This window comes from Tasmannia lanceolata, unplaced genomic scaffold (assembly GCF_043159265.1).
Source record: "Tasmannia lanceolata isolate RefF3 unplaced genomic scaffold, GAP_Taslan_0.1 ptg000019l, whole genome shotgun sequence".
In the NCBI taxonomy this organism is placed as follows: Eukaryota; Viridiplantae; Streptophyta; class Magnoliopsida; order Canellales; family Winteraceae; genus Tasmannia; species Tasmannia lanceolata.
The window spans coordinates 2762333-2787946 of NW_027518696.1; the positions used below are offsets into that span (position 1 = coordinate 2762333).

At 35.8% G+C, this 25614-nt stretch overlaps 1 protein-coding gene across 6 annotated transcripts; it reads left to right on the forward strand.

Moving 5' to 3' along the window:
• Positions 1-24396, forward strand: LOC143852674 (phosphoglucan, water dikinase). Of its 6 annotated transcripts, none has more exons than XM_077362204.1 (33): positions 1-360; positions 453-666; positions 1738-1843; positions 1940-2049; positions 2133-2211; positions 2341-2432; positions 2546-2699; positions 3017-3340; positions 3657-3767; positions 3915-4013; positions 5598-5732; positions 6524-6612; positions 7009-7143; positions 8833-8995; positions 9084-9173; positions 9249-9434; positions 10954-11016; positions 11149-11214; positions 11377-11436; positions 11523-11675; positions 11794-11877; positions 13253-13429; positions 13567-13673; positions 13785-13998; positions 14636-14739; positions 14823-14952; positions 17245-17370; positions 18675-18785; positions 20219-20317; positions 22221-22394; positions 22539-22631; positions 23502-23558; positions 24013-24151. In XM_077362204.1, exons 3-32 carry the CDS (start codon positions 1766-1768, stop codon positions 23553-23555), a joined length of 3660 nt encoding a protein of 1219 aa, XP_077218319.1. In that variant the 5' UTR covers positions 1-360; positions 453-666; positions 1738-1765; the 3' UTR covers positions 23556-23558; positions 24013-24151. The 6 variants fall into 6 exon arrangements, with proteins under 6 accessions (XP_077218319.1, XP_077218314.1, XP_077218318.1 ...); XM_077362199.1 differs by having other exon boundaries at positions 3-360; positions 23443-23558; positions 24013-24396; XM_077362203.1 differs by having other exon boundaries at positions 3-360; positions 11152-11214; positions 23443-23558; positions 24013-24396.
• The last annotated feature ends 1218 nt before the right edge of the window (positions 24397-25614 follow it).

A 25614-nucleotide genomic window follows, 5' to 3' on the forward strand; every position in this document is an offset into this window, starting at 1 on the left:
CGATATGAGTGCGTAATTCTCACTTCTTTCCCAGTGCGCTCACGGCATCATGAAAGAGATGGCTTCCCTCAATTTCCTGAGCAGAACAGTCCTTCGAATCTCCAACTTTGCAATCTCAAAATGGGATTCCTCTCCTCAACGAAACAAATTCAGGACCGATCTTTTCTTCAGTAGACGAATCGCCTTTTTTCTCTTTTTTCATTTCAAATGCAACGTTGAATTCACTGCTTTGGGAATATGCAGCTTTACGCTTTTCCGAAAAAAGCATCTCATTCGAGCTTTTTGAAAAAAAAATTCCTCACACCTTTTGGAATTAGGGCAGGGACAATAGATCTTCCGAGATTTCTCCTTTAACGCCTGGTAAGAAGCCTGATGACCATCTTTTTTGTCTTTATCGACTTTCTCTCACTGTTCTTTAATTTCTCCCATTTCTCGGTTTGATATGTGTCAAGATTCGATGAGCTTCTCCAGGTGTTTGAATTCAAAAGCTTCTATTTTCACGCGTCTTGAAATTTAAAGATTGACTCGGACCCTATTTGCGAGTTGCTGTGCCGAGTCAGAGTAGTGGAACTGGCCGAGTCAAGTTGGTTTCTGAAGGAGATTCCAAATGAGTGCTTATACAATGCTCTGATTCAAATCTGCCATTCCTAAAATCTAACCCATCAGGTGTACTTCCAATTGGCGTACTCTTTCTCTTCTACCTAGGACTAGGGTTATTAGACAGTGCTAATCTTCTCATGTTCGGCGATTGGGATCTTACTATCCTTTTCGTGCTTCATAAAATGAAGTCCCAAAAATTGTTAATCAAATGCTCACTTCAATGAGCCACAAGCTAAACAATGTACAACAATCCACAAGCCATAAGCTAAACAATTGTTCAACAAATGCTCACTTCAATGAGCCACAAGCTACTGATATCCACTCAACCATGTCTTGATAGGGTGAACACCCCTTTTTTGTTCACTTTTTAATTGGTTGTTGAAAACTTTTTGGGAATTGTAATAGCCTTTGACTGCTGGTTAAACAACGTACAACAATTTTACACTGTTTAATTGTTTGCTAAGAGCTTTTCGGGAATAATAATAGCCTTTGACAGCTGGTTAAACAACTTATAACAAGGTGGGTACCCCCCATTATCAAAACTTTGGTCATGCGAATATCACTACCTTATTTCTATATAGAAAACACACACACGCGCGCGCGCGTATATTTTATAATACAATGCAAGTGATATGTTCTCTTGGATTGTAAGGGTCACCACCACTATCTCCTTTTTATAGATATTTGATATTTTTTGTGGGGTGTGAATTTAATCTAGATTTTATTTGAAAATTCCACAATTTATTAAAAATATTCAGTAATCCACTTTTTTTCAATGAAAAGTTACTTTTCATGAACATTTTGCTGTTATTTGAATCACAGCCTAAGTTAGTAACTATGGCGTGGGTAATCTGCCTCGCTTTTTCCTCACTCAGACTGGGTCAACTCTGCAGGTCGCTTGATTCATAAGTTTTGGAACTGTAAAACAAATATTAGGACACCTTTACAAAACTTCTTTTTGGAATTCTTCTTGGAGGAAACCAGTTGTTAGATTCTACAGTACTTAGTACGTCACCCTTCCAGCAAAAAGTTAAGAGTACAAAGTGCTTAAAAATGGGCGCAGAATGCAATAACAACATTTCTGCATGTTTTCGTATTGTGAATTTTCTTAGAAACACAGACATTGCTTTTCAACAGTTACTCAGTGTACAAGTAAGCAGTGGAAATGTCATCAAAGTCTGCCAGCTATTCACAGACACCTCCAGTTCAACATTTTGAACTCAGTGAGGGAATGCAGCTGAAGGTAAGTAGTTCTCATCTGTGCTTTGTCCTTACATTTTTCTGCATTAAGGTTCCAAAAGATGCAGTGTATGTGGAAGGTTGAAATTGTTGTGCATAGGTTAATGTCTCTGGAACTTCAAATGGGTGTACTGCAAAAGTTGATTTTCAACTTACAAATTGCTCGCTACCATTGATTCTTCATTGGGGAGGCATTTACCACGGGCAGAAGTGAGCTCGAAACCAGAAATGTTTTCACTTTTTCTTGTCTACCTTTCTAGTTTAATTTGTGGTTTGTTTGTTTCTTGATATAGGAATTGGGTTCTTCCAGCAGATTTCCCTTCTGGGACAAGAACCTATAAGAAAAATGCATTACAAACACCGTTTGTGAAGGTTTTTATTTTTTATACATATTGTGTTGTTTTTTGTACTCTTATAATTCAATGTTTAAGGCAGTGAAGATAACATGAATTGGTCTGAGTGCCAATATCTTAAATTGATAGCTCCCCATTTGAGTTGCAGAATGGAGAGATCTTTTCCATTACAATCCACTTGTGGGACCCTAAAATACTTGCTATCGAATTTGTTTTGAAGGATGAAAGACATGACAGATGGTTGGTCTTTCTTTATACTACCTCTTTTGCAGCTTTGAATGTTTTATTTTCTTACGTGTTTGTGTGAAATATTCTGGACATTTTCCTTAATGTTTTTGATGAATTATTTCTAGGTTTAAATTAAATGAGGGGAACTTTCGAATTGACATACCCAAAGACTTGAAATGTGCTTCTCATCCAACAATACCTAAAGAATTGGTAGAACATAAGGCACATTTACTATGGGAAAGTAAGGGCCAGCCAAGGAACTCACCACAGCAGGAAAAGGTTCGTCCACTTCTCCTAAAGTGAAATACTTTTTGTTAATTCTCACACTGGCGTTCTTGTCTGAGTCCGCATTTTCCCCCACAAAGTCAATCAAAACTCTTTTGACTCTCCCAAGTTATGACCGCTTCAATCGAGATTTTTTCTGATTGGAAATATAATGAATCCTTACCATGGAACAACATTTTGAAAATTTATTTATTTATTAAGTAGTTTTCATAAAAAATTTGAAAATTTTATGCTTTTCTTAATGAATTTGTTGTCTCTCACTCTCTCCTGTTCTTGATGTGCTGACAGTAACATGTAATTTGATGATGCAGGAAGAGTATGAAGCTGCTTTAAGTGAGCTTAATAGCCAGTTATCTAAAGGAATTTCTCTTGATGAACTTCGACGTAATTTATTGGTTGAAAGCAACAAAAGGACTGCTGATAATAAAGAAAGACCCACAGTGGTTAACAGTCCATCTGCATCCAGTTATCACAAAAGACAGGATGTGTCCCAGTGGTTAAACAAACGTTCTAAGGGAGGGACCAAAGGAACAAATTTCCCATCATCGGCTTTATTAAATCGTATTGAGAAGTCAGCGGGTGGAGATGATGTTATCCTGAGGCAAACATTTCGTCTTGGAAGCAGCGAAATAGTGGTTAGCTTTGCAGACTTTAATAGATCCTAACATTGTTTGAAACCTCGGCCGAAATACCGAAATTTCGGATTTTGGTTGGGACCGAAACCGAAATCCCCCGAAATCGAAATTTTGGAAATATCCCAAATTTCGGATATTTCCAATTCAAAATTTTACTAATTTTCTGAAATTTCTGAATAAATATGTAATTTTTTTTGTCCCGAATTTCGACCGAAAATTGGTTTTGACCAAGGTCGAAACCGAACCCGAAATTTAGAACCTTGGATCCTAGGTTCTTATTATATGCTAGATATGTCATTCTATTTTATGAAAACAGGTTCTCTTGAAGATGGTCAAGGATGACCATCACATTTTGGTTGCGACGGACATGAAAGGTGCTACAATGCTTCATTGGGGTGTGTCAAAGCTGTCGGCTGGTGAATGGTTGGTGAGTTGGATTTTTCCTTGATTAAAACACCAGTATGGAAGCTCATATATTGGAAATGAACTAATGATAAAGATTGAATCTTTTTTATCTATTGATTTACTGTATGTTATCACTGTTTGCATGATATGCCTCTGTTATGGAGTGAAGGTCCCACCGTCAGAAATCTTACCTGAAAGGTCAAAGCTGGTTGATGGAGCATGCCAGACTTATTTTAAAGACATACCAACTGAAGAAGGATTCCTTCAGGTAATATTTTCTTCTATATCCTAACTCCTTTCTAGATTTGCTTCGACCTTGCATACTCACAATGAACAAGAAAAGGAGTTTCTTTCAATGAAATATAGTATCAGTGAAGATTAGAAAATATATTTAGAGTGAGCTGAGCATTAGTTAGCATAATATTTTTTATGATTTATGATATGCATTGTATTTAGATGATAAAAGATACAAGGAGTTTATTGTTGTACGAAGTTTCAGTTAGTTAACAGCTAATAGAAAAGGGATGTCTGTACGGGTATGTGAAGCAGGTGTGGGTTTTAGTTAACAGTTACATCATGTATACACTATACACTTCTAAAAAGTCTTTCAAGTGAGTTTATTTCAGGTCATTTTTTTGTGGAAAACACAATTGCATGCGTGTCAGAATATGTGTGCATGTATATTAGAATTTGTGTCATAGCAATTTTACATGTATTATCATTGTTTTTAGTTTTTACTGTCTTGACTATTTTTCGACTTTGTAGTATCTTTAATTGGCACATGAAGGTGTAACTAGATTTTTTTATTTGAAAATGTAAATAAGGGGGTTAAGATTAATTTACTTCCGTGTCTCTGAAGTCTGAACAGTGTTAAATCTTAGCCAAGGTAGAAACTAAGTAGAGAAAAAATGGGAAGAAGCAGATAAATGGAAAATCACATATAGATACACACAAAAACCCGAAAAGGACTAAGTTGAAGAATATTAGAAAAAAATAAAAATAAAACATAATAAAAGACAAGTTAATGATGAAAAACTAAATAAAAAGAAATTGGTTGTTGGCACACATTGATGGAATATTCTGGAGAAGGGGTTGTTTCGATTTCAATTGCTTTCTTTGGGAAGCCCTTTTGGAGATGAAATGCACTGCATGCTGGGAGTGTATGTTGGCACTGCTGAAATCTCAAGCTCCCATTGACCTTTTTTCTTCTCTTCTTCTCAAACTAGTCCAGAGATTGGGCTCTTTTACGTTTTAGGACCTCTAGGTTCGTTGATATTATTCTAGGATTATATACTCCATAACCATCTTTCTAAATGTGTTATGAGCTTTATGTTTAGTTATACCCTCTTAAAAGCAAACTCAAAAAACAAATAAATTCGTTGAAGTAGGAAATGATTTCTCATATTTGGGAAATTGGTTGCCAAAAAGAAGCACATATCCTGATTTTCCAATACTGGTTTTCATTTCCAGGCACCCAACTTAATTTGAAATTGGTTTCCTAAAAAAATCATGGAAGTATGAAATGATTTCTCGCATTTGGGAAATTGGTTTCCAGAAAAGAGGAAGCACGTATCTTATTTTCCAATACTGCTTTCCCATTTCCAGGCATCCGGCTTAATCTGAAATAGGTTTCCTGAAAATAGAATGCTTCAGTCCTCTGCGGGCATCTTGAAATGGTCCTCTGCTGTTCCTAATGGAGGAAACAATGTAACCCATGACAAAACAAGGGGGTGGCCTCATACCAATTCACTTTTTTTCAATGTATGCTTACAAAATATGCTTAATCACTAAGTTCATGTTTATAATACCTTGTTTCTAACGGTGGCTTATTTGATTATTCCTCTTTGTGCAGGTTGTGGATATTAATCTACAGAGAAGGGATTTTGCGGGAGTGCCATTTATCATTTGGTCTGGTGGGTCTTGGATAAAAAACAATGGTTCAAATTTTTACATAAGTCTGAAATCTATGAGCTCGAAATATGGCAAGGTTTGCCTCCTTAATCCTTCTCAATTAATTTTCTTTTTAAGCCCCTTGTGTTTTCGCAGCCTAAATTACATGTAGTGGTAACCGTCATATTAAATATAGTATGTGGAAATTATCAATGCTTTATGAACAACATTCTTTAAGTTTCTGTATTAATTAACTGGAGATCAGTCTTATTATTTATGCATATATTATATGCATGATATTTGGCAGTATCATTGGAAGGATTACACATAAAAAATAGAGTATCGGACAGTCATTGTTATTTCTGACATATACGTCATCAGTTAACTATTGCCAGTTATTGATGATTGTCCAGAGACCCAGAGTTTGTTTCTTTTCATGGCTATTTTGGAAGTGTTCTCTCCCTCCCTCCCCCCCCCCCCCCCCCCCCCCTTTCTCTCTCTCTCCCCATTTTCATTAGTTGCAAGGGATTCCACAAATTCAAAGTTGTGAAACAGAGCACCATCATATTGAACTATGGTTTGATGCCTGATTCTTTTGAAAGCTACATCACTTGATGGCGTGAACTTGTTCCCATCATTTTTTTCTGATTGTTGGTTTGAACTTGAGATCATTTTAATATCTTAATAATTTTTTTGTATGCTTACCGCATCATCATAAGCATCCTCTGAGCTTTTATTTCAGTTTGTATTGCCCCTTGTTATAGTGGGAAGTGTCTGATGTTGCTTGGTTAAGTCTTGCTTTCACCTCTCAAGTCTTGTCTCTGGGATTATTATTTTTTATTTCTCTTAGCTTTGATATATCATTATCATGAAAACATTATAATCCAGGGTGCAGGAGATGGAAAAGGAACTGTCAAATGGTTGCTTGATGAAATATCTGAGAGAGAGAAAGATGCTGAGAGGTCATTAATGCACAGGTAAGCATAGATATTTTGTATTCGTGAATGGTCTTTGCGATGATAAAAAAATATAATGATTTGCCTTAGCAATCCCACTCAGAGGAATAAAATGTCTATGTTGTTTAAACTTCCCTAATTTCCTTGCATGTTGTTGCAACACAGAGCATGAGTAGGGATTGATGCCTGGGTAGACTTGATGAAATCTTAATTCTAGTTTTGAAAGCCACTTATATGTGTATGGTGTAGGAGACTGGCCATGTTAGACTAGTGCATGTGGTATGAGCACATGAACTGTATCTTCTTGCCTAAACCTTGAGGCAAACTGAATTATTGTTAATTTGAATTTTTTTAATGTTTAGTGTTGAATATTTGTTTTATATTAATAATTTAGGATTATTAATGATGCTTGAACAGGTTCAACATTGCGACAGAGTTGACAGAACGCTGTAAAAATGATGGGGAGTTGGGCCTTATTGGTATACTGGTTTGGTTGAGGTTTATGGCATGCAGACAACTTACATGGAATAAGAACTACAATGTGAAACCACGGTAGGAAGTTACATTTTTCTGTAAATCTTCTCAGTTTCCTGTTCTTTTGGTATTTGTAATCTCTTTGTTCAACGTAGAATAAATTTTCTCATGGTATGCAGTCTACTTTTCCTTCACTTGGCTACCTTTTGCAAATAATAGCATGCCCCTTTTTTGAAACAGAACTGCAGTGGAGTAGGCAGTTTGTACACTGTCAATAATTACGGGCATTTAGATTTTATATTACCAGAAAATATTCGTTATACTATTTGATCATTTTGACAGAAGCTGATGTGGTAGCTTGACTTGATTTTGAAGATAATTGTATGGAAAGTTAGTGGTAATGCAGAAATATTGATTTGAAATATTCGCATGGAATAACAATTCAAGAAATAAATACGGGGATCAAACATGTTATTCATGGGAAAAAGTTTGTAGTCTTAAGAAGTATGGTTCATTGGGATCGGTTGCATTGAGTTGAGAAATTGGTTAATTGGGATCGGTTACATTGGCTTGAGAAATCTTGCTCTCTTGGGTAAGTGGTATTGGAGAGTGTCGGAGGCTCTTTGGTACAAGATAATTATTGGGAAGTACAGGGAGGGATGGGAGTGTTAAGAGTTAGGCAGAGTTGTTGGGGCATGGTGGCCTATTTGTCAAAGTCAAGCAGAAGTTCAAGTTATGTGTTAGGTATAGGGTGGAGGTTGGGGATGGGATTAGGTTCTTGGAAGATCTATTGTGGGGAAGCGTTCTGTTCTGTCATGGGGGTCGGAGCCTTTTGAATAGTAAATAGATGTATTTTGTTTCAAAAAGGCAGAGGAGTCACCTTCCCTCCTTGCGGCTTGATGCTAACCTTTTTACTGATCTATGCCTCGTGAGGAGCCACTGCCCTTTTGTCAAGCTCCCCTTCCATGATATTTGTGGCACAACTTGATTGGGGGAGGGGCAAGGCTGGTCGTGGGTGTGCTTTTACATGTTTTAATGTCTATGTTTTATCACTGACGGTATAGTTGTGATTTTTATTTACTTTACCGCTGACGGTATAGTTGTGATTTTTGTTTACTTCTGGATAGTCTTATGTATTTATTTGTTTTCTTTTCTCAATTTTTTTTCTTTGGCAATTGTATATATTGAGGAGTGCCTCCTATTTCTAGTTAATGCAAGCGCAACTTTCCACCTTCCATTGTAACATCTACTATATTAACAACTAATGGCATCTATGCTAACCTGTACATATCCATATTTTTGAAGTTATGTGGTTTTTCTGTAGTTTTGTTGTTACACATATGAATGCATGTTGGAACCACTCGTGAAAGGAAAAAGCACCTGGATTCACCATACGGTGTTGGCAGTTCCCGTGTCTTCACCACATAACTGGATCCGTACGATGTTGACATAGAAAACATGAGATATGCTACATGTCCAATGGAATATGAGGAAACTGATAAAAAATTACTGGTCGTGACTGATAGCTTTGAGATCTTCCCATTGTCTGTGTTTTTTTTTCTTTTGTAATTTTTTCTTCGACTAGTTAAAAAAAATTGTCCCATTGAGTGGGAATTGGGCACTCATTGAACTTTTATACTCTTGATGAACTAAGTTGAACAACAAGGCTTTCATATGATATTAACAAAAATCCAGCAAGTCATTTTATTTATACATGGTGTTGGATGGCACGCCATTTACATGTTCTATCATTTATCTTTTCTGCAGTGAGATTAGTGTAGCCCAAGATAAGCTTATTGATTTGTTGCAAAGAATATATATCGAACAACCAAATGATAGGGAAATTCTGAGGTTAATTATGGCAAGTATAGGCCGTGGGGGTGAAGGTGATGTTGGGCAACGTATTCGAGATGAAATATTAGTGCTTCAGGTATATTTAACTATTATCTTTCTCGCATGAATGCTATAAATTTGTCACTATTGATCTCCGAAAATGTATTCTCATGATAATATACCAGAGAAACAATGACTGCAAGGGTGGGATGATGGAGGAGTGGCACCAAAAATTGCACAACAACAGTAGTCCAGACGATGTTATAATTTGTCAGGTAAAATTATTCCTATATTTATTTTTGATGAGGACTTTTATCATTTTCAAATCTTTATTTCCTTCTCTGGAGCAGGCACTCTTGGATTATGTTAGAAGTGATTTCGACATTGGTGTTTACTGGAGAACATTAAATGCTAATGGTCTTACAAAAAGCATACTTGCAAGTTATGACCGGCCAATTCTGTCAGAGCCTCATTTTACGGCTGGTACTAAAGGAGAACTTATCCGTGACCTGACATCATACTTGCAGACGCTAAAGGTTTGATCAAAATTTTATGAAGCATATATTACTTAAAAGGAACCATGCATATTTTTTGAACAAATGATTTATTAATGACGAAAAAAGGATAAAAAGGCCCTAGGAGAGCCCAACTGAAAGACACCTAATCTAAATAGGATACCAAATTAAGTATATCATGAGAAACGAAAAAATGTCTACAAGGCACTCCAAATTTAGCTAAGGGATGAGCCTAAGCATTTGATTCTCTATGAATACAAGAAATAAATATAGCAAATAAAGCTTGGATGTTGGCTTCCATCTCTTTAAACAAGAAAAGCGCCAAGGGGATATGGACCGTTACAACAAGTTGATAATTACCGACAATTCACATTCAATCCAGATTTTCTTGTAGCCTCAATACGCCATTAATCTTAAGCCCCTTCATATAACCCTAACCTCTGCCTCAATCGCTAGACCATCACTGCTTCGACCTAAATAAAACATAATCACACTACTATTAGCAGAAGAAATAGTCCCACCAAGGTCAACTTTTCAAAACAATCTGTGTTCATTGTGGAAAACAATACCACTTCCATCAAAATTGACTCTTATACAACCACTGCGAGGGATCCTAAGGTCCTGGTCCTTGATTGACTAACATAGTTCCTGAAACATTAACCAATCAGCTAACATAATTTGTACAAGGGATATTGTCGTGCAAATGTTTTGTATTCTGGCAGTTATTCATCACCCTGGCGGACTAATGTGTGTGACACACATGTGGGTTAATACATCACCCTGACTGACTAACGGTATTTCGGTAATTCTTGATGTAGTGATGTTAATAGGTAAGCCACATAATAAGTTTACAGGTGCAAGAGCATTTTGCTTGTTTTCTTGGCTGAGAGGAAAGGAGGAAAAGAGAGTTTGCAATCCCCATCAACATAGTGAAACTCTCTTCTCCCATGGACGCAGGCATACCGTTGAACCACGTAAATCTTATGTTTCTTGCTTCTGTGTTTCTGTTTCTTGCATCTATTCTTGTCGTTGGTTGCACATCGAGTTTGATCATGTCTAAGTTCGAGGTGGATAAGTTCAATGGGGTAGGCACTTTTATCTTGTGGTAACAAGAGTGAGAGATCTCGTGGTTCAACAAGGTTTGGTGAAGGCTTTATTGGAAAAGCTAAGAAACCAGAAAAGATGAGTGATGACTCCATATTATTTTTTGTTAATATGTCGTTTCCCAACCTACAGCGAAGATACCTTGACCAAGGGCACTTCTTTTGTGATAATTGATACTTCTTTATCAAGATGAGACATTTATTACAAATTTTACATCATAATTTGCATTGTATTTTTTTTTTTGAAACATAATTTGCATTGTATTTTAGTTGCACATGGTTTACACTCATGGAAATGCTACTGCTTGACATTGTTCTAAACAATTATGAGTGTTTGCATGATATTCTTTACTTGTAGATTTTATTATAAGGTGATGTTGTCTTTCGAAAGTGATTTTTTTAGATTTTATAAATATTCTTTGCTATTCTAATCACAGGCCGTTCATTCTGGAGCAGACATTGAATCTGCAATTGCTGCTTGTTTAGGTTACACTTTTAAGGTAGTGATTTCTATGGGTACCTCTGGAAGTATCTCCCTTAACATGTGTAACTTCTTTCCATTTCAAAAAAAAAAAAAACAAAAAAACCAAGGATATCTAATTTCTTTCAACACACATTTTAATAATGGCCAGCAGGGTCATGACTCTATGAGCGGAGTCCAAGTTCAGTCTGTCGGTGGTTTATCTTTAAAGCTGCGGGTAATTAACATCATCTCTGATAATTTTGTCTTTTTATAAGGATGGTGTTTCAAATTGTGTTTTTAAAAAAATCATGGATTGTTCTTTGTTATAATTATTTCCAATTTGAGAAATTCCACCACAAGACAAGAGATAATCTCTTAAGATCATTACTTATGGCAGGAAAACCTGAGCATTGTCCAAATGCATATCGAAGATAAGAACATTTTTCCACTGTTGGAGGTTTGCCTTTGTTAAAATCGACTTATTAAAGAGATTTTTCCTTTGTTCTAAGAATATTTTTGCAAAGTCATAATTTTTTTTGTCAGAAACTGTTGGAATCACGCATCGAACTTCGTCCACTTCTTCTTAAGCCCCATGGAAGGTTGAAGGATTTACTTTTCCTGGATCTTGCTTTGGATTCAGCTGTAAGAACATCCATGGAGAGAGGATTTAAGGAACTAAATACTTCGCATTTGCAGGTAATCATTTTTTTATATGTTAAAAAGTTATCTTGAAGTTTTGTGTACCAATTTCTTTATTTTATCTATCCCCGTGAAACATGGAATTCTTGCTTTTGTTGTCGTAATTCCTCGACAGGATATTATGTCTTCCATCTCTTTGGTGCTTGAAAATATATGCCTATCAACAGTCGACAATGAAGACATCATTTATTGTGCTAAGGTACTTTTTTTACTAGCTTATTCCTTGTTATATGTTTTCCTTCTAGTAATGCAATCATAACTGTTTTTTTGGTAGTTTTAAGCTTGCTGTTTATATTGTGGATCTAATGTTAGCATATCTTGCGCCAAGATATCAGGTTTCACTTGTTATATCAAGTTTTCCATTACTCCCTGTTGTTTTGGCAGGAACTGTTATTAGAATATCTGTTTGAGTAACTGATAAGTTTAGGCTTCTAAAACAAGCCAGGGATGAACAAATTTGAATTTTTACATTTGATTCTTCCATTTATGTTACATTCTAGTGCTAACTGGGAAGAACAACTTGCAGATGTGTAGGCAAAAGGAGTTGAAAGAGATAGGCTTCAATTATTTGTTATTAGGCTTTGAATTGTTGACTTACATTCTAGTTTGATTGGGGGAGTCAAAGAATGGGACTTTATCTTTTGTATTCTAAGTCATATATTGTTCCTTATGTAAGAGTAGTTTTCTAATTTCTTGCCTCCTTATAATTGGAGTTTTTCTTTGTAATTTCATTTCTAATGTTCTGTTAATTTTGCTTAAAGTCAGTCACTGAATCAAATTAGAGTCTGTCTTCCAAAATTACCTCCCTGCTAGGGTTTGTGGTTGTTTGTTTCATATCCTGAGACTTCAACCATATGAAGCAAGGTCTAAAGCTATGATATACGAAGCAAGGTCTGAGATACAATACCATTACACATACCAGATACTTTTGTTGGTCAAATAATTAATAACCTATGATTTGTGGACACAGATTCTAGTGTCGGGTATCGACATGGATACACGAGATGTCCAACAGGACAACCCCTATAAAATATAATAAGTGTCTCTCTTCCTAAGGCCCTGTTCGTTTAAGATTATAACAATCGATTGTGACTGCCAAACCGATTATTGGACTCAAATTAAACATAATTTTGAGTCCAACAATCTGTTTGGTGCTCACAATCGGTTGCCATACTCTTAAGCGAATAGGGCCTAAAAAATATAGAATTTAATGTATGGAGAATGAAGTTGAGATTTCCTCTATGAATTTTCTCCATCCAATTGTTGACCTGTATAAGTATTATTAGTTTGTATTTTCCACTCTGGCTTTGCCTTTAAATAATACCCATAAGTAATTCATCTTTTCTATGTTTTTGTTTATTGTTGATTGTTTTTTCATGAATCATGATTTAGATAGGACTTCTTTTTTTATGTGATTATATTCTCTTGCAGCACTTTCTCACTGTCCTTTATTAGTGGCTACCAGCTTATCTTTCTATTACTCCATTTTTTGTCTATGCTTCATCTCATTGACTTTTGAAAGCCTTAGGCTGGATTTCCTTTCTCTAATTGTTAATGTTATGCTTTTCCTAAAGGATTGGTACCGTACCTGTGAACTATTCAAATCTAATGATGATCAGTGGGCCTTACAAACAAAGGCTGTTCTTGATCGAATTCGGATGGCACTTACTGATAAGGCTCAATATTACCAGAAAATGGTTCAGCCTAGTGCACAGTATCTTGGTGAATTGCTTTGCGTGGAGAAAGGGGCTGTACGTTATAATACATCTTGAGCAATTTTTTCCAAACCCTGTGAAGTTCATGCATCTTTTATTTAGAAATGTGGTCCGTGGGTCAAAAACCTGTCATATTATAAATTTAACTTGATGATTTTTTTTTCTATCATTAGATTGACATTTTCACAGAGGAGTTGATAAGGGCAGGATCAGCATCAACTCTCTCTTTGCTCATCAACCGTTTAGACCCTATTCTTCGGAAAATTGCAAACCTAGGCTGGTAATTTGTTGGGATTTACATGATTTGACAAAATTCTGTTGTAGTATGTCCTTATTGTAACCTTGAAAACTATGAACATCAGTATTGAGCTAAATTTCATTTGTGTAACAGTTGGCAGGTTATCAGTCCAGTGGAAGTGTGCGGTTTTGTAACTGCTATCAATGAGTTGATCAGTGTTCAGAGGAAAATCTATAGGAGACCGACAATTATAATTGCAAATAAAGTGGGTGGAGAGGAAGAGATTCCAGATGGAGTGGTTGCTGTGCTAACACCAGATATGCCAGATGTTCTCTCTCATGTTTCAGTTAGAGCAAGAAATAGTAAGGTGGAATACCTGTGCATCTCTTTCCCACTATTTTGCATGGATTCAGATTCGCGTGTCGGGATCCGACACGGATTCGAGGTGTCGGATTTGGCAAACCTAAAAAAGTAGGATTCTTGGATTCAGTAATTTTTATTAAATAAAATAAAATTTTGAAAATTTGAGGATGGAGGATCGAGGCGTTAGAGTTTTTATATAGAGGGTTGAAGAAGAAGGGGAAATGGGGGTTAATATTCGAGGGTGGAGGGTCAAGGCGCTAGAATTTTTTTTAAAAGAGTAGGGGTTGTCCTTTTATATAAAAAATGTAAGAAAAAAACATGTTTAAAGGGGAAATATACCGGATTCATATTTTAAAATAGACAGCGATGTGTCGGATTCGCCCAAAAAAATAGGAGTCGTGTGGGACGGCTACGAGAAGAATCCGGGTGTTTCCCACGCAAATCCATGTCCGATTCGCGTGCCGACACGGATTTGGCATAAGGGGGCAAAGAATCCATGCAACACCGCTTTCACATAATGCTAATATTTAAGTGTCATCTGCATCTGAAACTGGAAAGGCTTCACATCATGACGTGAGATGTCGAGTTATTATACTGCATAAGGTCAAAACTTGGACACTGATTGTTATAGTGTCTAGCAGGTATGCTTTGCTACATGCTTTGATCAGAGTATCCTTAGGGATCTCAAATCGAAGGAAGGCAAAGCAATCTCAATACGAGTCAGATCAACCAGTCTGGTATACAGGTATGCTGCCCCAGCAATTGCTGCAATGTGCACGTCATTTTCTTTCATGCTTTCGAATGAGGATGACTCTTTTTTGCCTGCAGTGACATCACGAGCTCCGATTTGTATCTCGGTCCCTTCATTTTTCCCCCAATTCCACCAACAATTACTTTAAGAAAGAAGAGTTTTGGTGGTAAATATGCCATTTCAGTGGAGGAGTTTACCAGTGATACGGTATGCTGATTTTGAGAATGTAAATTGTTGTTTATGTTTATGGAAAGTGAACCATGCTATCCATGTTGGGTAACTCATCTTGGCTACCCATATCATTGTCAGGTAGAAAAAATTGTTTATTTTTTGTTTTGTTGGGTTCAGGTATAAAAATGGATTGATTGTTCCCTTTAAGTGCTAATCATTAGGATCAAGTGGGCTGTACCAATTACTGTTACATGAGTTCTCTTTATGCATAAAATGGCTGTAGCAATTAACTTTTTAATCACTAGTACCCTTTTAAATCCCTTGACGAAATAAATTATGACACATTTTCACATTTGGCTGCTCTTCCTTTGCCGCCCCCCTTGTTAAGATTAATGTGCTGGAGTTTTTGTATTTAATCCAGCTATGCTATTGGATACCCCTTAAGTCCAAGTTGATGAGGACCCATATAAGAAAGGCTCGTTGTTGCTGAGGTCAGGTGATCATACCAACATTTCATCCCAAGAAGCAGACAAGGAAAAGTCAGAAGCACAGATTTATAATAAATTCAATATGAAAACACAAATCTGAGGTGTTCTAGGGAAAAAAGCTCTTGGGAGCTATAAATAGTACGTCTTGACTGTACATTGAAATACAAATATAAGAAGCCCAAACTTCTTTGTCTAGGGAGGAGTCAATTATCTACAAACAGCAAATGTGGCCATTTGGGACTAAACATCAACAACATACTCCACTATATAATTGCAGCAGTTAATCATAGCATAGTCAATTTTGAGTTTTCTTGACAGGGTAAGGTCCAATCTAGGACAGTCAGCACAACAGAAAACCATCTACGGTGAACACTTGGATTTGTGGCCTTTGATCCATGTTTGTTGCTTGGGATACAATGACACTTACAGTCACAACATGACACTTCTCAACATGTACAGATGACATGTTACCAAGGAAAAAGAAAACATGTTCAAATGGCATGTCCAGGGAAAACAATTTGTTTTTGTTTCTTACCTAACATTATATTCTAATTTCCTCAGTTCTTTTTAATATATGTTTTTTTTGTATTCATTAACCCTTTTTTTCAATATTTTTTGCATAGACTTTTCTGAATCTCTAGATTTTCATGGCTGTTGTGTCTGGCACTTGTAGCAGTGCAACCTTGGACACATAAGTTCCCTTTTTTACAGTGCAAATTGAGCTCAATGGAATAATTGATTGACAATCAAGACGCTGTTTCTATATGAGACTTGCATTTTGTTCATCTCCAAGTGACTTTGATAGCATAAAACGCTCTTTGCCTGGTTAGAGGAAGGTTCATTTTCTTTTGCGGATGGAACACACGTTGATCCTTATTTTGGAGATTGATAACCTAGTATGGTCTTCAGTCTTCACTATTTTCCATATGAGTACTACGAAGACTTGCATTGGTTTGATCGATCTTCCACGGATCAGGTTGAACTTCACAAGAATCTACTGCAAAGATTCAGAGATATCTGATGGTTATGGTTTGATTACCTCGTTGGAGGCATGTTTAAGTTGAGTGGGTCTTACAATATACAGTTACAAAGAAGATGTTGAATTGAGAACAATATTAGGGCTGATTTTTGGGGGCCTTTCAGAACTATTAATAATTTTATGATGAATGATTGTGCTCCGCCGTATTTTACTGGTCATTGAAATATTTAATTCCACAACTGTTCATTTCACAATATTCTAAATTTTATTTGTTATTTCATGACATTGGTGAAGATTCTTATTAGTTGGTCGTATTCTTTCCTTCCCTGATTGCAACTCAGAAATAAGCAATTCAAGTTCTGTTGTTCAATTGGAATTGTTGTACTTATCTTCATGAACAATTTATATCACTGTTCTGAATGTATGGACAAAAAGAATGAAGGTAAACTTTTTAAAAGTGTCATTCTATTGATGCTAATGATGAAAATTCCATTTCTTGCTTGGGAAATTTGTCTTAATGTGGGTCTGTGAATAGTAGTTTAGAGATTCACTACTTCTGTGGACGGATTGAGGTATCCATTTTGCATGTTGTGAGATAAAATAATGATTCATATGGCTCGTTTGTTTGAGACGGTGTGATAGGACTCATTTTTTTTATCCTGATTGTCACTATTTTTATTATAGAAACCATAATAAAACTATTTTTACAGATTGATAAGCGAGTTGATGAAATGTTTTTGGACGGGATCATGTAGCTACATATCTTTCTCCAATATAAACCACCAAGGGATGCTAGTAGAAGTCTGACCCTACAAAATAAAGTGAGCTTCCTTTTGATGACTAAAAACTTTCATCATGTAGGTTGGTGCAAAATCTCGCAACATCCAATTCCTAAGAGGAAGGGTACCATCGTGGATAAAAGTACCAACATCAGTCGCCCTACCATTTGGAGTATTCGAGACCATCCTACTGGCATACATAAACAAGGTGCTTTTCATTTTTCTTAACGACCAACACTACAATTCTAACATGGTACAATACTTGGAAACATTAAATTTTTGTCATTTCTATTTTATGTCATGGGCAGTTGTGGAAATAGTTCCATGGTCACTGTCTGTGTATCAATACATGAAAGGAATAATACTTATATGCTTGCAGTTTCTTAGATGGTGTCAGAGAGGTCCAAGAATAGAGACTTTGATCCAAACTTCAATTTTGGGATTGCAAGTCATTGTTTTTCATTTCAAATCTGAAGATTGTGCTACATCACTTATTCTAGGATAAAAAAAGAGAGGAAAATTTTCACTTGCAAAAGTTCGAAAGTCCACCTCAACAATCTTAAGCTCTTCTCATGCAATTTATGGGATTTCTTAAGGATGTCACTAAAACCCTTTACGATATCATTAGGTGTTATATATTGATAGGGGCAGAGAAGGCACAAGGAGCCAAGGTTTTAAATTTCGGTTTCGGTCGTCACAGAAATGGAACTGTTTCGGGCTTCAATTGAAAATTTTGGTGGAAATCCTATAAATTCATAGAATCGTATGGAAACATGTACAAATGATAGAATTTTAATGTTCAACTTCAGGAAATGCTAGAATAAGCACAAATACACATCATTCAAAAAAAAAAGAAAGAAGCGCAAATACACGCTTAAAAACCATCACATAAGCAAGACAACCATCCATAATGGTTTAACAACTACGAACACCAAGTGACATGCATTGTCCCCATGTTTGATAATTCAATACACACCACATTTCACATGTTATTCATATAAATATTTATTCATAATACATACACTACATTTCACATGCAATTCATATAAATATAATTTTGCAACACATTGATATAGTATAGTAGTAAAATACATTACACTTTTGGTTTCGGTATGCATTTCAGTGGGGATGGAAATGGAAAGATTTTGCCCATTGTGTCAATTTCAGTGAAAATTTTAAACTATGGAAGACTCTCCTTGATAGAAAGTATTAATTAATATCTTAATAATAATGAATGGATCAATGGGAATTTGTTTGTTGTTGACTAATGAAAAATATTTAATAACCACATACACAAGCATAACACGCAACATACCGTGCAGGGTGAAAGAAAATTAGAATATGATACAAAATGAGTGTCTAGTTTACAATTTGGCATGTATGTGTAGTGTACAATTTGGCATTAATCTTGATTTGACATTGATCATGTGCTCATTTTTCTCTTGCTAATTGTGTTAATACTTAAAAGATTCTTCCTGTGTTTCCTATGGAAGTTATATTTGTTTTTGGCAGGATCTGGCAAACAAAATTTCTTCTTTCATCAGGCTTGTCAATGATGGTGACCTTTCAAAACTCCGAGCTATACAAGAGAATATCCTCCAAATAAAAGCTCCTTCCCAATTGGTAATTGTTTCAGAATTTGAGTAGTTGATGGTTTTCTTATCTATGTATAATGGGAAAATTTGGGTGGTCGGAGGTTATTTATAAGTTATAACCTTACAAATGCAAAGTTCTCTTTAAATATTTAATACTGTATAAATGCAATTTTCTTTACAGCTAGTAAATATCTTGCACATGTAAGTTTCTTTATTACTATTCAAAACCAAGGTTTTAAATTTCGGCCAAAATACCAAATTTTCGGATTTCGATTGGGACTGAAACCGAAATCCCCCAAACCCGAAAATTTGGAAATTTCCCAAATTTTGGCCGATGGGAAAATGATTTTTAAAATATATATATATATATATATATATATATATATATATATATATGAGAAAAGTGTTTCTGTGCACGTGCGCAGGGAGCTCCCTGCGCACAAGTGGCTTAAAAAGCCACCGATTGGTTCGTATGGCGGGTCCACCTCTGCGGGGTCCACAAAAAGCGACCATTCGGTGGCTTTTTAAGCCACTTGTGCGCAGGGAGCTCCCTGTGCAAGTGCGCAGAAACACTTTCCTCAATATATATATATATATATATATATATATATATATATATATATATATATATATATATATATATATATATATATATATATATATACTATTTTTCCTAAATTACAGAAAATTAATTCTTTTTTTTTTCGGATTTCGGCGGAAATTTAAAATTTAAATCCTTGTTAATAACATATAAATATAAATTTCTTTACAGAAATCAAATTCCTTACATTTTTTAATTTTTGGCTTATTATACCTTACAAAAAATTAGTCATAAAAGAACCTCACTACTTGATTTGCACAATTTTGAACCTCACAACTTCTCTCACCCTTCTTCGTCTTTATTTTCTCTTCTCTTTTCCTTCTTTCGCTTCATCTTTGTTACACCAACATATATCAATTCCTTCATGTTAGCATTTTTCATATAACACATTGCTACATGTTAACTGATGATCTGTTAAATCCAGTCTTTGTACAGTTTATCAGTTAAAACTTAAAAGGTAAAAGAACACATTGCCTCAAAGCCATGTGACATTGATTGGGAATTTGCATTATTGTTACAGTTGTTACTTGCCTCTGTTACCTTGTGTGAGAGGAGAATTCATTGATTTTGAACTTCCTTTATAATTCATTGATTTTGAACTTCCTTTATTTTATTTTATTTTATTTTGTGTCATGGTTTTTGGTATGACTGTGGATGATATTGGAGCCCTCATTTACCATGAGTTTCTCGTCTATTGGCTTTGAGGAAACATTCACTCCTTTTTTTATCTAATGAAATGTTCCGATTTTTTATTTTGGACCAAATCTCTACACTTTTACCTTAATCTTTTCTTATAGTATTTGCATGTTCTCCTAGAATTTTTTTTTTTACAATGGGTCTACTTTTTTTTTTTTTGGTAGATCAATGAACTTAAAAGCAAGATGAAAAGCTCAAAGATAGCATGGCCTGGTGACGAAGGTGACGAAAGATGGAATCAAGCTTGGCAAGCAATCAAAAAGGTGTGATCCATAACATGTCCAAATGTATTTCAGTTATAAAATATATATATTTTTAAATTATTTCAGTTATAAAATATTGATTATAGTATCTGCCTTGATTCCAAATATTGAGCATATTGCAATCCATTTATACATGGATCTTTTATAGCATATAGTTTGTGTTGCAACCAAATACAAGGGAAATGTTTAAGCCAGTAAGGTCTTTTTTCTCCACAAGAAGTGGGCAAAAGCATCCATCCAAATGGATTGAGGATTCTTCTTTTAGCCGACACAGAATGAATGCTTCCATTTAATATACTTATTATTTCAAAATTTCATTTATGTTTCCAGTTTGCCAAGTTAAAGTCCATGCCACAACATTGTTTACTAGCCTTACGTCTCCAACCCATGTAACACATTACAAAAGTCATTAAATCCTAGATAAACTGATAATACATTTGCAAACCAATCAAGACCTATAGCCACTTATGGGGTTCCAATTAGGGATTCACATGTATAGGATTTATCTGTGTATCTCAATGCTCGGTTCTCTGATTGCACTAGAGATATAATGCACCCTCACCGGTGATTAATAGTCATGGTCCACCTCATTTTGGACTTTTGAGGCAATACTAGAGGAAATCTATGTATTTTGGGTTTCAAGGGCCTCATTAATGATTCCTAGTTTTTTTTTGTTGTTCTTTATGTGGGTCTTGTAGGTGAAGGCTGCTAATCAATCAAACATCTTTTCATGTACCTGCCATATTTTTTCTGACATATTTGACATTCTTTCTGATCTTCCTCTATGAAATATCTCGCATCTATGAAGAAGGTGAAATAAGGAAGCATATCAGATGCCTAATCATGATGCTACTATGAGAGTATATTTGTACAAAATTCATCTCCGTCCTAATGGATATTTACGGAATTTAGTATTGTACTTTGGATTGGAGGGCGAGCCATGGCGCAACGGTAAGGTTGCTCCATTGTGACCTGGTGGTCACGGGTTCGAGTCACGGAAACAGCCTCTCTGCAAAGCAGGGGTAAGGTTGCGTACATCTAGCCCTCCCCAGACCTTGCAATGGTGGGAGCCCTTAGAAACACGAAGCGGGTGTGGGACTGTGGGTGCGGAGGCGGGAGCGGGGGGCAGGGAAGCGTGGGGTTTAGAAGAGTCTAAGTTCGGGAGTGCCATGGGAGCGTGCATGTAATATTTTCTTTATATATCTTTTAAAATTCAAGCATATCAAAAAATAATAGTTTCTAACCTTTTTTAATATGTATCTTTCAAAATTTAAGTACATCTAAAAGCTAGTTTCCAACCATCTTTACCATCTTCATTTGTGTGCACTCGTTCCTCGTGCCTCTGAAGATGCACAAGCCTTTGTACTTGCTCCAATGAAGTACTTTGAAGAGTTGGAGGAGTTTGAGGTAAGGAAATTGGTGATGGTGGGACTTATAGAGTAATAGAATCAGGCTGGGAGCATCATTAGAGCGGTTCCCGTCTCTCTGGGGTTGCGCTCCCTGGAAGCTTCTTCCTAAGGAGTGCCGAATCGAGGTTCCGAGGTGGGAGCGGCACCCGAGAGAAGGTTCCTGCTTCTAGGGCCTCCCTTTTAGTATTGTACTTTGGATTGGGCTGCTTGTTTATAAAATGGAATCTCCATTAACGATAAAATGGTATCTCTCGCCTCTTCTTCTACTTATATATCTGATTTATAGCAAATATATTCTTTTTATATGTACCATTCAAAAAAAATTCTTTTTATATGAGAGAATAAGCCTGATAAGTTTCCATTCCTGTTGGTGTACATTGAACCATCTATATTTGTAGTCAAGTGATTGTTCGTTTAGAAGCGATATTATTTTAACCGGCAGAGATATTTGTGATATCCAATATTTAATATACAATTATTTTTGCCTCTTACAGGTTTGGGCATCAAAGTGGAATGAAAGGGCCTATATTAGCTGCAGAAAAGCTAAGTTGAATCACAGTGATCTTTGTATGGCTGTCTTGGTTCAAGAAATAATCAGTGCTGATTACGCTTTCGTTACCCACACAAGAAATCCGTTATCAGGAGACCCCTCTGAAATATATACTGAGGTAACATTGAGAGGATCATTTTAGATTGTCTTGAAAACATTCGCTCATTTCTTCCCCTTTGAAATATATACTTAAAATTGAGAGGATTGTTTTAGACTGTTTTGAAAACATCCAGACTTATTTCATCTCCTGGTGTGAGAACAGATTGTCAAGGGCTTGGGAGAAACTTTGGTTGGTGCCTATCCTGGACGGGCTATGAGCTTCATTACAAAAAAGTCCAATATCAAATTTCCCATTGTAAGGCCTATTTGTATGCATATTCTTGCACATTCAAACTGGTTTCTTGTTCGCTCTGTATTCTGCACTCCCTTGTTTTAATAAGGGCAATTCTCTCTTGTTTACCCTTCTTCTAATTAGCTGGTAAAGGCTATTACAAAATTTGAGGAATACTATAATCAAACCAAGATACCAATATCATTTCCCCATATATATAAAGAGAAAATGAGAGGGGAAAGCTATCTCGACCAGCCAACAACTCGATGGCGTTGGAAAAGCGAATAACCGACTAAGAGATGGGTACACACAACCTAATAGTTAAGTGTTAAATGCCCATACCACTAGCACTCACAACATTGCTCATGAAACATTGAGAAATAAAAATATATGCACAAAAGAACTCTATTTAAGGAAAAGGGTACTCAGTTTTTATCATGGTTCTAATTTCGACCGAAACCGAAATTTCGGTCGACGAAATCCGAAATTTCAAATTTCAGACTTTCCGGATTTCGGCCGAAATTTCCGTTAATTTGACTTTTTTAAAAAGCATAAAATTTTTCCAGAATTTCGGCCGAAATTTACGAAATATTAAAGTAATAGTTTTTTTTTTCTTTTTACCAGACTTTAGCCTAAATTTTGGGATTTTGGCCGAGGCCGAAATTGTTGCCCCGAAATTCAAAACCATGATTTTTATTGAGACACCTATGACTCGTTCGAGTTAACTCAACACACTTTCGAGCTGAATTGAGTTCTCAAGCTATTGATTATTGTTTAGAAACCCAGAGCACAAGATAAATTTGTTGTTAGAGATTGATTTGATCTTTGGTCGCAGATTGTTGGTTATCCAAGCAAGCAAATGGGTTTATTTATTAAGAAGTCCATTATATTCAGATCAGACTCCAATGGAGAGGACTTGGAAGGATATGCAGGTGCAGGGCTTTATGACAGGTTTGTCACTCTACCATACATGATTATCTTTTTTCACGGCTCTCTTATCATCTACTTTAACACAAACATGAATACTTGCATAGTTTGAAACATCTGGATGGAAAATCTCCTCTATGCCCTCTTTGGGTTGCATGAATTTTCCTGAAAAGTATGGTAAATTTTTTTCTTCAGAATTTCATGTTTTTCCATGGTTTGATGACACATGTAAATGGTAACTTGAACAGCTGCAGTTCAACTTCTATTTATAGGAAATTTCAATTTATAATGACATCCCTCTAAATAACCCTCTAAATTGTGGAAATGAAAATTCTTCCTAAGAAAATAAATTTTCTACTAGAAATGTTTTTCTTGCAATCCGAACAGGGCCTATGTACTTTTGAGTGAGCCAAGAGAAGTCACTACTCATCATCACTATCCTCAATATTTCCAGTGTTTGGTGTGTTTGTCATGGCAGCGTACCCATGGATAAGGAGGATGAAGTAATACTGGATTACTCTTGCGACCGGCTGATTGTTGATAAAAGCTTCCAGAGTTCAATATTTCTGAAAATCGCAGAGGCCGGAAAATTTATCGAAGGTCTTTATGGTTCTGCCCAGGACATAGAAGGGGTGGTGAAGGATGGAGAAGTGTATGTAGTTCAAACAAGGCCTCAAGTGTAGTAGTTTTTATGACTCTTGTTAACCGATGAAGAGTGGATGATCATCAACTACATAAAGCACACTTGAAGCTGTTACTTTATTTATAATGTTGCTTCTATTTTAGTGGCACTTACATATAATAATGGCTCTACTGTTTTTCTAAAACTCTGGCCTTGAAGAACTTGTGTAATATGAGTGAATTGTGCTCTCTGCATTGCATGAAATTCTGATTATGATAAACAGAATGATTAGTTGAAAGGTGGCATAGTAGGTGCAATATTTTCAGGAAAAGATAGATAAAAGGGGAGGAGAAATGCTTCCATTTTTAGGAAATGACAAAAGAGATGTGGGGGTTGAAATATCATTACCATTTAATAAACATGACCACTTTGAAAGTTACAAGTCTGAAGAATATAAATTTTTCTCATCTGTTAAAAAGATTTCTCCTGATGTAATTAGTCAAATTGGGATTAGGATGGATCATTATGGCCATATTTGGCTGCCATGATTTTTTTTTTCTCATATATTAAGCGTTGACAAAGGGTTAGGTAGCGTAGGATCAGAGACCAGAGAACATGAGTGAGGAGCAGGTGAGAAAAGGCTGAAAAACAAGGAAAAGAAAAACTCTTATGGCATGTTCGGCAACACTTCTCACTCTCGCCTAAAGAACTAGGCGGAAGCGGAGTGATGAGAAATTTAGAAACGGTTATTTATCGCTTCGAGGAATCCTATTTTTTAGTCTACAAAGTAGCAGAAATTTTGGAATCGAACCTTAGCGGGTCACGCAGCCGAACATGATTTTTGAGATTTTTTTTGGCTTTCGTCATTCTCCACCTCTAAAAAAGGGGAAAATCCCGTAAAAGAATAGTTGCCGAACACACCATTAATAGGCAAGGCTTCTCATTCTTTCTTTCGCTCTACAGAATCTCATCTTCTATGTCCCGGCACTTACAAAAATGGTATAAACCATTTAAATAATAGTTGCCACGCCCTAATATTTCATGTTTTTTTTTTCAAAGAGTTGTCGTTTAAAAGATTTCTCTGGCTGAAATTAGTCAAATTGTGAGTAAGATAGATCATTACATTTTTCTTCGTTACAAAACTAAGTATTTTTAGGCCTATGAGACTATAATAACAAGGAAAATGTTCCTAACTTTTTTTACACATGAAAAAAAGTATAAACTTGAAACAACCGTCAATCAATTTTTACAAAGAGGGACCTTCATTTTCTAAATTAACCATAATCATATCACTTCTCTCAACCGCAGAAAGAAAAATTTTCGTTTTTCTTGCAATCCAAACAGTTTCCAAGGTGAAGGCCCCCCATAAGTGAAAATTGAACAGGGTTGGTCTAAGTTTATCCCTTTTTGTCTGTTAAAAAAGCAGGAGCATCTTACAAATATTTTTTCCTTTCCAAA

What these genes read in the sequence shown, in the direction of transcription:
- LOC143852674 (XM_077362200.1), top strand. Translation starts at nt 1,766, where the DNA reads ATGTCATCAAAGTCTGCCAGCTATTCACAGACACCTCCAGTTCAACAT. An exon ending in GTGAGGGAATGCAGCTGAAG is followed by an intron (nt 1,844 to 1,939) that starts GTAAGTAGTTCT and finishes TGTTGTGCATAG; the next exon opens with GTTAATGTCTCTGGAACTTC. An exon ending in GGCATTTACCACGGGCAGAA is followed by an intron (nt 2,050 to 2,132) that starts GTGAGCTCGAAA and finishes TTCTTGATATAG; the next exon opens with GAATTGGGTTCTTCCAGCAG.